A 15,496-nucleotide genomic window follows, 5' to 3' on the forward strand; every position below is an offset into this window, starting at 1 on the left:
CCCAACACTGCACCGTCTTCAGCTCTGTGTGTTTAATGTTTTTAGACTGTTATTCTGTGAACAAGGATTCAAAAAAAGAAGAAGAAGAAAAAATACAAACATCGATTATTAAAAGTCAAAATGTTTTTATTTTTTTTGTTGTTTTCCTGTTTGGTTTTGATTCTTTTTGTTTTGTTTTATTTTTTAAACACCATCTTCTCACTGTTACTGCAGTCTGACAATATGCTGTAATTAAAAAAACAATAATAACGACGATGATGATGACGATGATGTTTTGTTGGTCCCAGTTTTCACATGTCCGCTAGCAAACTGTCAAGAAAAAGATAGAACAATAAAGACTAAAATCTAACAACTAAACTGCCCGTCTTTGAGTTTTATTTTAATTTTCTTGGACAAGTGAAGTGTTGAGTGAGCGCCGGGGGCGGAGCCTGAATATGATTGGACGTTCATTAATCTGTGTATTGATAATCTCATCCGTTTATGTAATGGGGGCAGTAATATGAGATTTTTCCTGTAGTAAAGCAGATCTGTTTCATCTGGCTGGTCGGCCATATTTCAGTCGCTGTGGATAAAATGTCCTAACTAATAATTAATAATTAATACAGAAATCAATAAAGTGTGCCAACAAATAAAACAAACATTAAAAAGAAGAGGTTTAGACAAATATTGCATTATAAAATGTGACATAAATTGATGTTTTTCCTTTTTTTTTTTATTTAATTTTTTCCCCTAAAAATGTTTAATACAACATTTTTATCTTCTTTATTTCTTTCTTGTCACTTTTTTAGTTTGAGTCCTCCATAGAGGTGACCTTTGACCTCCGACCTGCGCCACCTTTTATGTGACCTGTTGCTGAGAATAAATTTATGTGAATCCAACCAATTTTCTGACAGTTTTGCTTTAATTCTTGTTGCTCATAAAACTGAATATTGATGCTTTTGTCTGATCTTTAGTTTTTAGTAAAATCCAGAATTCCTGCTCTCAGATGAGTCCACCTGTTGGACTTTTATTTATTTCTTTTTTTTAACAACAAATCAAACTGAAAAGCTAAATGAGCCATCGGTGCTCTAAGGGGTTTCCAGGTTCAGCAGATTTATTTCAACAATCCTTTAATCCCCATCCTGATGATAATATGATCACCAATCTGCTCCGTGGATTACGGGGATTTTTCACAGTTTGGACGTTTGTCTGACTTCATCTCTGTTGTATGAAACTGTTTACAGGTTAAAAAATGTAATTATTGGTTCCAACATTTGGACCCTCAGTCGCAGAAAAACGCAGCTAATAAAATCCTTTTAGCTTCTCTGATAGTTTCCTTTGTTGTTAAAGAATTGTCATTTTACAAACTTATAATAATAATAATAATTTAGGAACCTATTAAAAATGCTTTCCATGGTTAAAAATAAAAACATTCTTTTGATCGTGTTTAAAACCTTTTTTTTCCTTTCCTTTAGTTTTATGCTTCATTAATGCATCAGGTTTGAGTTTGGAGGAGGTGAAAGTCGAGGCCTTCGTTTCTTCTCAGATTTTGAAGTTTTCAAACTCCAGGTAGGAAAAATTCCCCAAAACGTTGGAGATTCCTGACCAGCCCTGACCTCAGGATCCAACATGGCCGCCCCGTCCACGAGAAGCTGCAGGGTTTTTATTTATTAAATCACAGAGTTCTGAGTTTAAAGGGTGATGTGAGCCTTTAACCTTCACTGTTCAGGTTTTTTACATTTGAAAGAATTGATGTTTGCAGAAATCAGACGTTTGTCCAACATGGAGGCAACAACAGCCTCCTTCCTGCCTGCACTTGATTTAACACACACAGATGTTGAAGGTTTTATTTACCTGATTTTACAGCCTGTGAAGACCAGCTGAGTTTATTTTGTGTCCTGCGACATAAACCTGTAGATTTTAAAGGAGCTGGAATCATCTCTGCAGCATCATTACTGAGAGAATACGTGGCGCTCAGCGGGGAGACGTCCTGTCAAAGTGTCCTTGAGTCCTGGGCTGTGAACCTGCTCGGTCAGTGGAAGTAGATCCGTTTACTGACACCTGTGAGACGTCAGGCCAATCAGAGGCGGTGAATCAAGCGGAGGACGGCGGGGATCAGTCAGAGGTCACATTCAGCGCAGACCTTCAGCCCAGCATCAGGGACGAAGGTAAAACCTGCTCTGATCGGAGAACAGAGAAGACAAAACCCGCCTGTCTGTAGCTTTGTTCCTTCCAGCTGAGAGTCCATTTCCTAAATTCATTTCAAACTATTTATAGATCTGTGTAATCCTGAGAGCAGCGTTTCAGCACACACTCCGGTGAAGGTTTCTGGCTTTATCAATTAGGATTTCAGTAAATAATAAAGAAGGATTGCACATCTCTCACAGAGTTTTCAACAAAACTCCGTTTAGAAAGAGAAGGGAGCAGTTGTAGCCCTTTGGGTCAGACTTTATTAATGCTCATAAAGACGACTGTCAGCTACTACCACACAACATGTAGCGAGAAAACACGTAGAGACAAACCAACACAAAGACAGAAACATTATTGCCGTTTCACCTTTCCTGTTTGTTTCTGCACCAAACTGTGCAAACTATTCTGCTCAAACATTAAAAAACATGCAGTAAAATATAAACTCTTCCATGGAGTTAAAGGGGTCAAATGGACCTCAGGAAGTCCGCGGGCCGCATGTTGAGACACACGACAGCAATTAAAGAACGCGTGTGTAAAATGTGTGGGATGATAATTCCCCACTGTCAGCTGAAATCTGCAGCATACTGTCCTGCTGTCAGGCCAAATCTCTGGGATTATGTTATTACAGCCGCAAAGCTGCACACACCACACACACCACACACACCACACACACACACATTAATGGCCGATGGGAGTAATTAGTGAGATAAACAGTTTGAATCTAAATGAATCCAAACATGACGTTTGTTGACGGAGCAGCAGGTGGACGACATGTTTGTTTCAACTTCAGGTCTGACAGAAGAGAAAAGGCCGAGCAGATGGACTTCCTGTCAGGATTAAATCCTAAATCCAGAGTTTTCACACTCAGAGGGCAGACGGGTCGTCATGACGAGTTCAGATCAGAGCCGCCTGAGAGCTGAGGGTTCTGATTCAGAGGACGGACCCGGACAGAATCAGCCGGGACGCCGCTGGTCTGAGCGCTCGCAGGACTCATCGGGTTGGGAACGTGGCGTGGTCCTGGATGGAGCACGGTGGCAGTGTATTAATGATGTGGGGCCTGACTTGGTCACCTCAGCATCATGAAGAAACGCTCAGAAACACCTGTTGCTGCTTCAGAAGGTTCGACTTTAATCCTCGTTTTCTCCAGAGTTTGGAGTGGTGCTCAGAGTATTTCCTCTGTCTGTAACTAAACTGTTCCTGTGGCGACTGATAAATAAGGAGAACATTTTCTGCTGCCGTTTTACAAAAACACCTGAAACTCAATGAAAGTGAAAAATCTTTAATGGTTGAATCAGAACCAGATGCGTCTGAAAGCAAACAGAACTAGAACAAACTCCACAAAGAAAAGAAAAAACATTAATTCACATATTTCATTTTTCCTCCTGGTTCACAACTTTGGCTTTTACAGAAGTTCACATGTTGTACCCGTTAAAAGAAAAAGAACCAAACCCTGACGGCGTCCTGAAGGGCGGTGCCGCTGACAGAGACGCGTTTGGAAAATCACATCTTTCATGGAAGTAATAAAAAGGTTCATTTACATCGAGTTAGCCAAAAGATCCTGTGTCACAGAGAGGGATATGTCATCTTTACATAAATACAAACAGGCATTAAAAAGGAAAAGAAAAGGATCTGTGATTCCTCCCCAGTGTCTGTACAATCAGGCTTACAAAGCTCATAACCTCAGGGATGAAATCACAAGCTGACCAGCACCTTCGCTGCAGTCCTCCAGCTCCGTCTTCACTCCATCTTAGACATCTCAAACTTGGTTGTCTGGGTTTCCTGCAACAGAAAAACCATCTTATTGTTCGTTGGCTCATCCCACGTGTGGAGAACCACAAACTGAAATCATCCCGGGTTTCAAGACGGTCACCAGAAGTAAACCACAGTTACACACCGGCTTCAAAAGAACGGGCTCAAAACACATTTAAAAAATACTTAAAAATGAGGTTATATGTGAAGAGAAAGAGTTTGAATCATCAAGATTTGTTGTAACTAGAGGCAGGAGCACAAGTCAGACGGTGGAGACGCTTCAGCGCCGATCTGAGCCCAGTGGTCTCCAGAACTTCTTGGTTAAGTTTCAAACTTTTAGATTCAAAACCCTTCTGAGTTAAAAAACAGTCATTTAGCAAAAGTGGGCTTTGAGTTCAAAGGTCAGAGGGCATCATGAGGTCATTTCCTTCTTTCCTTTAATGAAATTAAAAACAGGGTGAGGCGGCTCATTAAATGGAGGAGATGAAGATGAACCTGAATCAGGTCCGCAGGTCTTTGCAGACCTTCCCTCTTTAATCAGGATGAATGACATCATGTGGGATTACAGGAACACAGGTCAGATTTTACCTTCATTTACTTTCTAAACAACAAGAATATGTTACGTAATCTGCCGTGAGGAGGGAATTATTATTTCCCTAATCCCATCCCTTCATAGGAAAGATCTGCAGTTTTACAGCAGCATTTACATTCCTGTCGTTTTCCTTCCTGTTGCACCGTGCACGCTCCTAATATTTTCTGTGCATTTTAATATGTCGGTGTTGGAGCAGCAGCTTACATAAGCAGCTGATTTCACATCAGAGGCACTTTGGAGATTGCAGGACGACTTAAAACGGCTCCGTTAGGAGGATGAAGGAGGGAATCATTTGGGGAATGGGAGGAAATAAACAGAAAGGTGTAATCCTCCTGCTCTCTGCAGGATCTGATAAAAAATAAATAAATCAAAGATTATTTGATGTTTTTTGTAGCGTCCTCGGTTGGATTATTAATGGCTGCAGCACCTCCAAACACAAGTCTGCTGACGTCACGTCGCTCCGCTCGCCATGGCAACAAAGAGGAGGATAAACAACGGTGTGACGTAACCGTGGCAACGCAGCATCTCCTGTGAGTGTCTGCTGCTCCCTGCTGCTCCCGGTCAGTACTGCGGTGAGTCTGACACAAATCAGGAGCTGACGTCAGGATGAACTTCGGCTGTTTTTGTCGTCAGTAAAATTTGAACAGCTGGAGCTTCAAGTTATGTTCAGACTGTTACCATGGTGACCGAGTCGGGTCTGGTTGATAAGTTTAATTATGGCCTGCTGGTGTCTGTGTGCTGAAACACCCCTGGACAGATTTAATGAAGGCTACATCAGTTTCCCAGACAGAGCTGAACCTTGGTGTGGTAGTAGCTGAGAGTCAAAGGCGGCGGGTGACATGCATTCCTTCAGGCAACACAAGAAAACTCACCTCATCGGAGTCGAGCAGAGGCGGCAGGGCGCTGCGAGGAAGAGGGAAAAACAGGAAAATTCTTAAATCCATCCACATTTTTATTTCATTCCACAAACAAACAAAATGAGCCAAAACAACAACTTTATTCTGACTTACACATCTGCCATAGATGATGGGATGTTCTCCTCGACCCATTTCAGATCCTCATCCTGCAGATAAACAGAATGTTGTTCAGCTGCTTCGTATCTTCCACAGGTTTAAAAGAAGCTGTGTTGGGACAGCAGCTGGATCACACGCAGGGACTCACCACTTTGCTGGCTTTGGCCGTGCCGTTGGTCTCGTTCTTCGTGCTCCTCATCTTCATCCCCTCTGGAGACAAAAAATCAAATCAAACAAAGTGACGAGAAGCCAAGCAGGAAAAGTGTGACTTTAGCTTTAAATCAGGGAACTGGTGTAAAAAATATTACTTCTAACAGCAAACTAATTCAGAATCTTTTAAATGCTTTGGAGAGTTAAAGAGTTGAAGCTGAGACTGACGACGACTGAGGAAAGAGAAAAAAACAACAAACGTTTCGGACCAAAAGCCTGGTTCATCATGGGCTCCTTCTCCTCATCCTCGCTCTCTTCATCCACCAGAGGGCTGAAGGCGTACCTGGTACAGAAGCACAGACAACGGGTTGGAAGGCTGACAGTGAACCAGACGGTCCCAAACAAACACTTTACCTCTGATTATTGGCGGACGGTCGCCACAGGAACATGATAACTAATAATATGATGGAGAACAGGAAGCGCCAGAAAGCCTCTTGAATCCAAACTTCTCTCCAGTCCTAAAACACAGAAGCAAATCATGAAAACATCCAGATACTTTCAGGACAAATAAAGAAACTGAATGTGGCTCTGAAGTGGCAGGAAATAAATCTGTGACGCTCGGGTCAAAGGTCAGCGGCAGATCGATCAAATAAACTGAAAGTTCAGGCTGACTTGTTTCTGGTGGTTTCCTAAATTAAAGGTAGAAAACAGGTCCCAGGTGTCCTGCAGGTACTCACAGAGCGACACTCTGACATCGTGAAGGTTTTTGTCGTCCAGATGATGAAAATGACAGACGCTTTAAAAAAAACAACAATTACAGATGAGTTTAAAACAGGAGTAACGTCATTCTGAGGAAACCTCGAACTGAAGGAGATCTTTACGAACCGATGACGGCGAAGATGAGCGTGTTGGTGAAGTGTCTGAAGAGAGACAGCTTCACCACGTTCCTCCTCAGCTTCAGCAGCTTCATCGTCTGAGCCAGACTCACAAAGATGTGACAGCGTGGTCAAGGAGCGTCACTGAGTTTTATTACTTTCTGCTGTTTACCCACAAATCAATGTGTCCAAAGCTTCTTACTCTGTTAAATTTAAGGGGAAATTTTACGGCTAATGCTCCCGTTTATGGCAGCAAACATGAAGAAATCTAACCAAACCTAGAACAAATGATCTTGATTTCAGAAGTAGGTTTCTACTGAACACAAACATGAAGAACAAGGCAGGAAAAACAGAAAGAGGGAGAGAAAGTTTCTAAAAAACGACAGTAAAGAAGGGGAAAGGTGCAGTAACGGATATCCACCAGCAGAGGGTAGAATCGAGCAGAGCCAGAGGAATAGCAGCCAGGAGAACAACATCATCTTCAGCCTGAAGGAGGAGGAGGAGGAGGAGGAGGAGGAGGACATTAGGACAGAAAGGAAGGGAAGGTATGAAGATATGATGAAAAGTTTGCATACGGGAGGAAAAATGAAACAGGTTAAACCAGTGCCAGACTGGAAACAGCAGGGGTCAAAGGTCACTTGGAGACAACCCTGCATGTTTTCCAATATTTAGTATTTGGGGTAGTAATGGGTTAGGAATGGACATTCTAAACAAAAACCTTTGAGTTTGTCAGAATTCTCTTCAAACTTCCAGCTTCCTGCTTCTCACAGCGTGGCTGACTTCCTCCTTAAGGCCTGCAGCGTTAATTAATATAAAACACGTTCCTGTTTCAAAGCAGGGAAAGCATCGTAACGAGTGCTGATCTCAGACCAGGCTTTATGATTCAGGACTGTTGTCTGTTTTTGCTTAAAAACCGGTTCGGGCGCCCCCTGGTGGTTGGAGGTATCAACAACAACTAGCTTTAAATTCTTGAGATAAAAACCATGTTTGAGAAAAAGTAAAAGAATAAAGTGTTTTAATGGACAAAAGTATTTAGTTCTGAATCTGAATCAATTAATACGCAGGACAGTAACTCGTTCTGAACTCCTTTAAGTAGCAGAAGGTGTCTGTTAGTGGCCCTCAGTTTAAAGACAGATTCCTGGATTTCTGATTTATTGGGGGGTTTAAAGGATATCCACCAGACAACACAGGAGTCAGTGAAGGCCAGCAACACATCACACAAAAACAGATTGCTGTTGGCGTTTCCTCGATCCTGCAGAGACACAGAGGTCAGACTCCCGGGCAAACAGGAAGTGGACTGCGGCGTCTGCAGGACTCACCATGTTGACTCGCAGGATCCCCTCGACGATGGAGAAGACCAAATAAAGCAGCCCGACGGCGACGACTCTGTGCAGCAAGGCGCCGAGCCTGGGCCTGAAACAAAACCAGCAGTTCAGCCACAGGTAGGTAAAAATGCTCCAGGTTATTAAAACAACCCATCCCAGATAATGATGGGTCCTAAACTTTGTCCCTGATTGGCTCCTTCAGAACCTCAGAGCTTCACTGTGGCTCCGCTGCTTTCAGGTTTGTTTTCAGTCTTTAGTGGCGAACAATAAAAAATAAATGTTGATTGTTTTAATTTAGTCAAACCAGGAACAAATGGAGAATTTGAAGGAATAAATTAAAGACAGAGTAATAATCAAGTCGACAAAAGTCAAGTCAAGTAAATAACAGAAGAAAAGAGTTCTGATTTCCCACAAAATAACAGTCCAGTGAACGCAGCAGGGTTTGAAGTTGAAGTGATGAGAAGATGAAGATGAAACTGAGCTGAAGAAGACCTCAAAAACACAGATTTGTTCTTTTGGTTGTTACTTAGTTCCACCTAAAATCAGATTTAAAATAAAACTACTTTGAGTCAACGATGTAAATCTGAGGTGTTGAAGGTCTGACTCACTTCACGATGCCGTATCCCAGACTGGCGATGATGACGAGAACCCTGGCCAGAGTCCTCTTCACTGCAGAGAGCACCTCGGCGAACACCACCGCCCCCTGGACTGCAGGAGGACACATTACATCTCATTATTTCCACTTTTCACCCCAGCTGCTGTGAAGAGGATGAAGCCCAGCACGTCCTCGCCTACCCGACACGCCGTCGTATCTGATGCTCTGGAACTCGGCGTAGTAAATGGCCTTCTCCAACATCCCCAGGAAGATGACGCCTCCGATCCAGAACTGGATCCTGAGCAGGTCCCTCCAGTAGCAGGCGGACAGAACCAACCACAGCATGGCCATCAGCACGTACACGATGCACATCGCCATGTAGAACTGGAGGACAGAGGCAGCCATGCTGACGAGTCTGGGAGGAGGAGGTAGATCTTTTCTGTGTGTGCGTTCTTACCATCATCAGAGGCCATTCGGTGGCAGATATGTAGCCATGAGGGCCCTCCACGCTGAGCTGAACTAAAAACACAAACAGACACCATCAGAGGGCAACGTAAGCTGCGCTAACATCCAGACGAAAAGGAAACAAATGGCTGCCAGGATGAAAGTTTACAACATTTGATCTTTAGCTGCAAAGACGACAGTTTTGGACCATTTACAGTTTTTAACCTAAAACTTCTATAAAATGAAATGTATCTTTACTTTGAGTCAGTTTTATCCAAATGTAGAGATTTAAATGTGATTAAAATTTACCACAGAAATGCTTTCAGCAACTTTCAAACTTTACTTTGAACTTTCACATCTGGTCTCAGCTTCCTTTAGTTTTTATGGCACCGCTCCAGTTTTAAAATTCCAGACTTTTTAATCAATTGTTGGCCATTTTTGTCCCCAAAGCACAAGTATTTACTGTATATACACAATTAACAGGAAAAATACTTTATGGTCTTAATTACAGGTTTGAAATGTTTGTTTTGGTTCCAGTTTTCGTGTTTTTTACATTTCAGTTGGAAAGTCAGGGTGTGGGTGTGGGCGTGTCCCTGAGTGTGCACGTGTCCCCGAGTGTGCACGTGTCCCCGAGTGTGCACGTGTCCCCGAGTGTGCACGTGTCCCTGAGTGTACTGACACTGTAGTGTCCATGGATCCTTGCCGGCCGGGGTGTCCCCGCCGCCCTGGACTCTGAGGATGAAGACATAGGGCCCGTCCTCCCAGGTCTCAGCCACCAGGTTGGGGGCAGAATGAGGAGTCGACTGGAAGCAGAAAGCAGAAACCAAACACAACAACTTCATGACGTTTATTTAGTTGGTTTAGGTGCTTCTGTATTTGCTGACGCTCCAAGCCTCAACATCCAAACTAAATAACTTATTAACCTGGTTTAGTTAACCCAACTAACCTTGTTAGAAGCTCCGCCTACAGCAGCCGGCTGAGGAGACAAAGAAATAAATAATTATGAAACTGCAGTGAAATGTTTCATGTTTGACCTGGTTAACTCTGCATCCTGTCTGAGAACTGACATCCTAAAGCCAGTCTCCAAACTGTCTCAAAGTGTTTGCAAACGTTCTCAAGTTCCTCGAGCGAGTCTCAGAGAACCTCTGTGAAACTAATTCTGTCTCAAAACAGCAAGTTGAAGCGTTTTAGCTTCTTCATGCTGGACAAAGATGTGGAGAGAGTCGCTGCAGTTCGGGTTTCTTTCTTCCTGCTCCGCCCTCCTCCTTTCAGCTTGTTTTAAACCAATCAGAGGACGGCTGACTCATGATGTCATAATCTGAGGGCCGCAGGACGTTTGGAGGTGTGTGTGTGTGTGTGTGTGTGTGTGTGTGTACCTTTGGTTTCGGATGAACGTCTCTCCTCCTCCTCCCTGTAGTGTTCTAAAAACAAACAGTTAGAAAATAAAATGTTTTTAAGACGTAAAGCACTTTGAACGGCCTTGTTGCTGAAACGGGTAAACAAATAAACTTGACTTGAAACAATCAGAGGAAGGAAGGTGTTCATGTTGAAGAACAAATAATCAACAATCTGCTGGTGTTTTTATTAAATTCCATCTCCAGAACTCCGTCGGGTTAAATTATTTCCTGACTCGAGGACGAGTTAATAAACAAGTTTAAACGCAGCGGAGAGAAGAAGCTTCCTGAACTTCCTGTTCGACGGGTACGAGCTGCTGGCCGAAACAATGAAAATAACTTCTGAACGATCCCAGTCAGGAGAACATGTCGGCCATGTTTAAGATGACAGAAACAATCAACAATCTGAACACAGAAATCTAAAACAAACGAAGCAGCAGAAGGACCTCTGCTGCTGTTTGTATGAAGTTTCCAACAAAAAGGAAGATAAAAATACTAATATTTACACAAATAACCAGCCCATCAAACACATCAGGTGGTTATTATATCATCGTCTGATGTTACATTTTGTTCAGAAATCACCTGTAATAATAATTTCAACTAAGAAGTCATTTTGTCTGTTTGGAACTAATTTCTGCAGAAATGTTGTTTTTGGAAACTGTCAGATTATCAGTTAGAATCCAAGATTTGAACAACTTCTGCTAAAGTCAGGCTGAAGTTAACCCCGACTGGTCTGCGCTCTCGGCCTTCAGGCAGAGGTTCGAGTCTCACCTGGATCTCCTGCAGCTGCAGCTTCATCGGAGGCTTCTTCAAGTCAGACGCAGCCAAACCAAACTGAGCCAGAAAAACAAACAACTGTACCAAACAATCAACACAAACAAAGGTGATCTGTGTGTCGGCGTGCTCCTCACCACGTCCAGCCCGCTGGTCGGACAGCTGATGGGGGAGTAGTCGTGCTGAAGGTAGAAACCGCTTCCTCCTTTTTCCATGATGGCGTTGGAGCCGAAGTAAGCATGAGCCTGTTCCTGCTGCCAACGAGTAAACAAACAAACAAACAAACAACAGGACAAAGATTACCAACAAGTATCAAAGTAGTTTTAATGAACTGCTTTGGAAAAATGGACACTTAAATGCAAAAGAATCAACTGAAAAAAACAGTTTTTTCCTTTGTGTTTCTGAGGGACAGTGAACGCATCATGACCTGAAGAGGAACCCGGATTACTGGGTTCTGGTAGAACCATCTGACCCACTGGGATCGTTTTTATTTGAACACTTCAGATGAACGTTGCAAAGAGTTACACGAAGAAACAAAACTCACAGATCTACCGTTTGTTCATTTTCTTTATAGCATCTGTCGCTAATTTCAGCTAATTTCAGCTCATTTCAGCTACTGTTTTACCAGTTTCAGCTGCAGCTGTCATGCTGACAGGAAATGAAATCTCTCCAGTGTGTTTGTAGACTCGTGTCTGGTTGTTGATCTGTAATCAGAGCCCAGCAGGATGGAGGGAAGCTCTTACCTCCAGGTTGATGATCTCGTTGTAGCAGTGAGAGTTCCTCAGATACCAAGAAAAATTCAGCTGGACGGTAGGGTAAGGACATTTTGAAGACAAAACTGAGGACACAAAGAGGACAGAACCGTTAAAAAAGAAGCCGCTGGAGCTTCCAACGTGTCTGGCAGAGGCAGGCGGAGGAGCCGGACCTTTCAGGCGGATGAAGCTGCTGTTGAACAGAGTCTTCCTGAAGACGAAGAACTGCTGCTTGTCCTTCAGGGTTTGCTGAAAGAAGCCAACAAAAGAGCACAAATAAACTTCCTCAGGTTCCATTTATCTGCTGAAGGTCTTAAACTCAGCGACGTGAGGGGAAGAAGCACGCGACCACAACGAGGCCTACAGCAGGCGCTGAGAGAAGAGCCGAGAACACCGCCTCCAGAAAACCAGCAGGTTCTGTTAGCACGACGCCAAGGTGGAAAAACATCAGCAATGACCTGCTGCCCATCAGTAGGGGAAGGGTCAAAGGTCATCTAGAGTACCAACAGAGTCCGAACCGAGTCTGAACCGCCTGAGGTCAACATGGGGTTTAAACTGTCCAGAAAGAGCAGATTTCTAATAAATAAATCCAACTTTAAGTTTGTAAAGTTTCATCTGAGGAGAACAAGCCTCCTGGAACCAAAGGGCAGATGTCTACAGATGTTTACAGATGTGCTTCCTGAAACAAGATTTAAATTAACATATTTACAAGAGTTGATCAGATTAATCTTACAGTTTATAGTTTATTTTTTAAAATGAAAACGTGCTGGTCCGAACCCGGCAGGTCTTTGGCCCCGGGGGGCCCCGGAGCCCCCGGAGGCCCCTGGATGACGAACAGCAGCTGATCAGTTTTTAAATGATGAACAGAAACATCAGGCTGAGCTGAACTCCTGGTGACTTTCAGATAAACGCCACATCTCGCAGGTAACCGCTCCGAACAGGAAACTCACGCCGCTCATGTCCACGGTCCACTTCCCCGGTTCGGACCCGGCCCAGGCCGGTCCGGTTCGGCCCGCCAGCAGCAGCAGGAACAGCGACGAGGCCCAGAGACCCGCAGCCACCGAGCCAGCCATCAGAACCAGCAGTAACAGGAACCAACAACAGCGACAGCTCACAACCAGCACGTTTCCGGGTTCCGGGTGACGTTGCACCGCGAGAGGTGGTGCGTTCAGGGGCCGTGGGACGTTTGATAACAAGGACGGATTAGGGAAACTGGACTGTTGAAGAATGAATTATGGAAGTCAAAACGGCAGCTAAAAATTAAATGTAGCCAAAAGGTAACTTAGAGCTAATTGTAGCTAAACATGGCTGCTATAAAAACTCAGTGAAGATAAATTAACTATTTTTAACTCGGTGTGTTCATTTCTAATCTCACACTTGTTGTGTTCTGCTTTCTGTAAATTGACACCAAAGTTCTGACTTCATTCAGCTCCACTGAGAGCTTAAAGCTCCACACAATTCTTGTGCCTCAGCTCCAATGTCTGCAAAAAGTCCCTTTAAGGTTTCTTTAAAATATAAAAGAAATTACAGGTTGGGTTTTTCAGTCTCAAAGCATGGTAACTTTGATTACAAGGAAAAAGCTTTTAGTGTTAGGAGAGGTGACCTGAAGACAGTCTGCCCCACTCCAAAGGTGCTTCACATCATGACGTGTCAAAAATAAATAAATAAATAAAAACCCACATGCAATTCTCAGTTCGACCACAGGAGGGCAGTATAGATATAAACAGCGAGGCTGCAGTTCTCTTTTTGACCACAGGAGGGCAGTATAGATATAAACATCGAGGCTGCAGTTCTCTTTTTGACCACAGGAGGGCAGTATAGATATAAACATCGAGGCTGCAATTCTCAGTTCGACCACAGGAGGGCAATATATCAATCAACCAAAATCAATATAGAGATTAACAGCGAGGCTACAATTCTCAGTCCGACCACAGGAGGGCAATATAGAGATAAACAGCGAGGCTGCAGTTCTCTTTTTGACCACGGGAGGGCAGTATAGATAAAAACAGAGAGGCTGCAGTTCTCTGTTCGACCACAGGAGGGCAGTATAGAGATAAAACGCGAAGCTGCAAGTCTCAGTTCGACCACGGGAGGGCAGTATAGATAAACAGCGAGGCTGCAGTTCTCTGTTCAACCAAAGGAGGGCAATATATCAATCAATCAAAATTTTTTTTTTTTTAATGAACTTTATTGAAACATACAGTACAAATCCGCCAGGGGGTTACAAACAATAAGACAATTCAGCATTATGATATTACATAAAAACATTAAATAGGGCACACAAATTCCAGGTTTTCATTGCTTTAGCATTGGATGAGTTTTCAATGGTACTAATGTATTGTTTGACCTCATTTTCAAAAACGGAAAGAAGCGGTTTTTTGTTTGTATAACGTGATTTGTGTATGTGCCATTTGGCTAAGAATAAAATTAAGTTGATTATATAAGAATGTTTTTTTTTTAAATTGGGTAGTTGGTAAGGCCAAACAATACATGTTCAAAACAAAGGGAGAAATCAGGATCGATAGAGTTACAAATTAAAGTGCAAATGTTTTTCCAAAATATAACAGAAAAGGGGCAAGACCAAAATAGATGGAGCGTATCTTCTGGGTTTACTTCACAAAAGGAACATGTAGTATCCAAATTATTATTAAAGCGTTGTAAAAATATTTTGGAGGGGTAAATTCTGTGAATAATTTTGAAAGATACTTCTTTTACTTTATTAGTTATTATGTATTTTGACGGTAAGGTCCAAATTACTTTCCAATTAAGGTTATTAACAATCGTGTTCCAATAAGAGGTTACATGTGGAGTAGACACAACGTCTTTCTGAAATAAAGAGCGTATACCTCGATTGCTATTACGCAAAGAGGAGAAACAAATTTGGCCAATTTCAGGTTCTGTTGGGTCAAAATTAAATTGTGTTGGGTTTTTTTCTATGAAACCTTTAAACAAAATAACAGCTCCGGCAGGAATGGCATTTATTACAACACTAAATTCATTGCAAGGAATTATAGGGCCATAGTGTGTCAAAAAATCTTGGTAAGTCATTAAAGATCCATCACTTTTGAGCAATTGATTAACTGAAACAATGTTGTGAATGAACCAATTGGAGAAAAATAAGGATTTGTTTTTATGCAAAATGTCTTTATTGTTCCAAATGTAATATCTGTGTGGAGAGAAATTATGTTTGTAAATCAGAGACCAGGAGAGAAGCATTTGTTTATGAAAATTGGACAGTTTCAAGGGGATTTTATTAACATTATAATTACAAAATAAAAGGAAATTTAGACCTCCTAATTTAGAAAAGACGAAGTTTGGAATGAAGTTCCAGATTGAAAATGGGTTCCTGATGAATTGTTTTAGCCAATTTATTTTAAATGTATTATTTAAGGTGTCAAAGTCTAAAAAATTGAGGCCGCCTTTTTCATAACTATTCATAATTACTGATTTTTTAATATAATGTTTTTTGTTTTTCCAAATAAAGTTAAATAGCATCTTGTTAATATCTTTGGAGACCTTTTTGTTGACATCCAGAGATAAAGCAGCATAAGTAAGACGAGAAAGTCCCTCAGCCTTGGTTAACAGGATTCTGCCTCTCAATGATAAATCTCTCTGCAGCCACTGGTTCAGTTTCTTCTGGGTTCTGTCAATAATTGAGTTAAAA

General features: G+C 42.3%; 1 protein-coding gene across 3 annotated transcripts; it reads right to left on the reverse strand.

Moving 5' to 3' along the window:
- Window positions 1-3,432: 3,432 nt before the first annotated feature.
- Window positions 3,433-12,985, reverse strand: zgc:162698 (uncharacterized protein LOC560165 homolog). 3 transcript variants are annotated; one of them, XM_017431090.3, is made up of 21 exons: window positions 12,783-12,985; window positions 12,006-12,081; window positions 11,824-11,918; window positions 11,218-11,334; window positions 11,078-11,140; window positions 10,289-10,333; window positions 9,859-9,888; window positions 9,592-9,715; window positions 8,926-8,987; window positions 8,669-8,852; window positions 8,482-8,581; window positions 7,868-7,961; window positions 6,966-7,034; window positions 6,559-6,667; window positions 6,411-6,469; window positions 6,088-6,191; window positions 5,943-6,016; window positions 5,672-5,733; window positions 5,521-5,573; window positions 5,383-5,413; window positions 3,433-3,948 (listed from the first exon to the last, which is right to left on the reverse strand). In XM_017431090.3, exons 1-21 carry the CDS (start codon window positions 12,903-12,905, stop codon window positions 3,907-3,909), a joined length of 1,716 nt encoding a protein of 571 aa, XP_017286579.1. In that variant the 5' UTR covers window positions 12,906-12,985; the 3' UTR covers window positions 3,433-3,906. The 3 variants fall into 3 exon arrangements, with proteins under 3 accessions (XP_017286579.1, XP_017286578.1, XP_017286577.1); XM_017431089.3 differs by lacking the exon at window positions 6,966-7,034 and adding an exon at window positions 7,723-7,800 and having other exon boundaries at window positions 11,218-11,331; window positions 12,783-12,984; XM_017431088.3 differs by lacking the exon at window positions 6,966-7,034 and adding an exon at window positions 7,723-7,800 and having other exon boundaries at window positions 12,783-12,984.
- Window positions 12,986-15,496: the final 2,511 nt, after the last annotated feature.

The sequence above is a fragment of the Kryptolebias marmoratus genome, linkage group LG2 (genome assembly GCF_001649575.2).
Source record: "Kryptolebias marmoratus isolate JLee-2015 linkage group LG2, ASM164957v2, whole genome shotgun sequence".
Lineage (NCBI taxonomy): Eukaryota > Metazoa > Chordata > Actinopteri > Cyprinodontiformes > Rivulidae > Kryptolebias > Kryptolebias marmoratus.

Excerpts from the sequence above, each read along its gene's own strand:
- zgc:162698 (XM_017431088.3), bottom strand. The coding sequence starts at position 12,905 with ATGGCTGGCTCGGTGGCTGCGGGTCTCTGGGCCTCGTCGCTGTTCCTG. Across the intron at positions 11,919-12,005 it reads CAGCTTCATCCGCCTGAAAG|TTTTGTCTTCAAAATGTCCT; the intron begins GTCCGGCTCCTC and ends TTGTGTCCTCAG. Across the intron at positions 11,141-11,217 it reads CGACCAGCGGGCTGGACGTG|TTTGGTTTGGCTGCGTCTGA; the intron begins GTGAGGAGCACG and ends TTTCTGGCTCAG.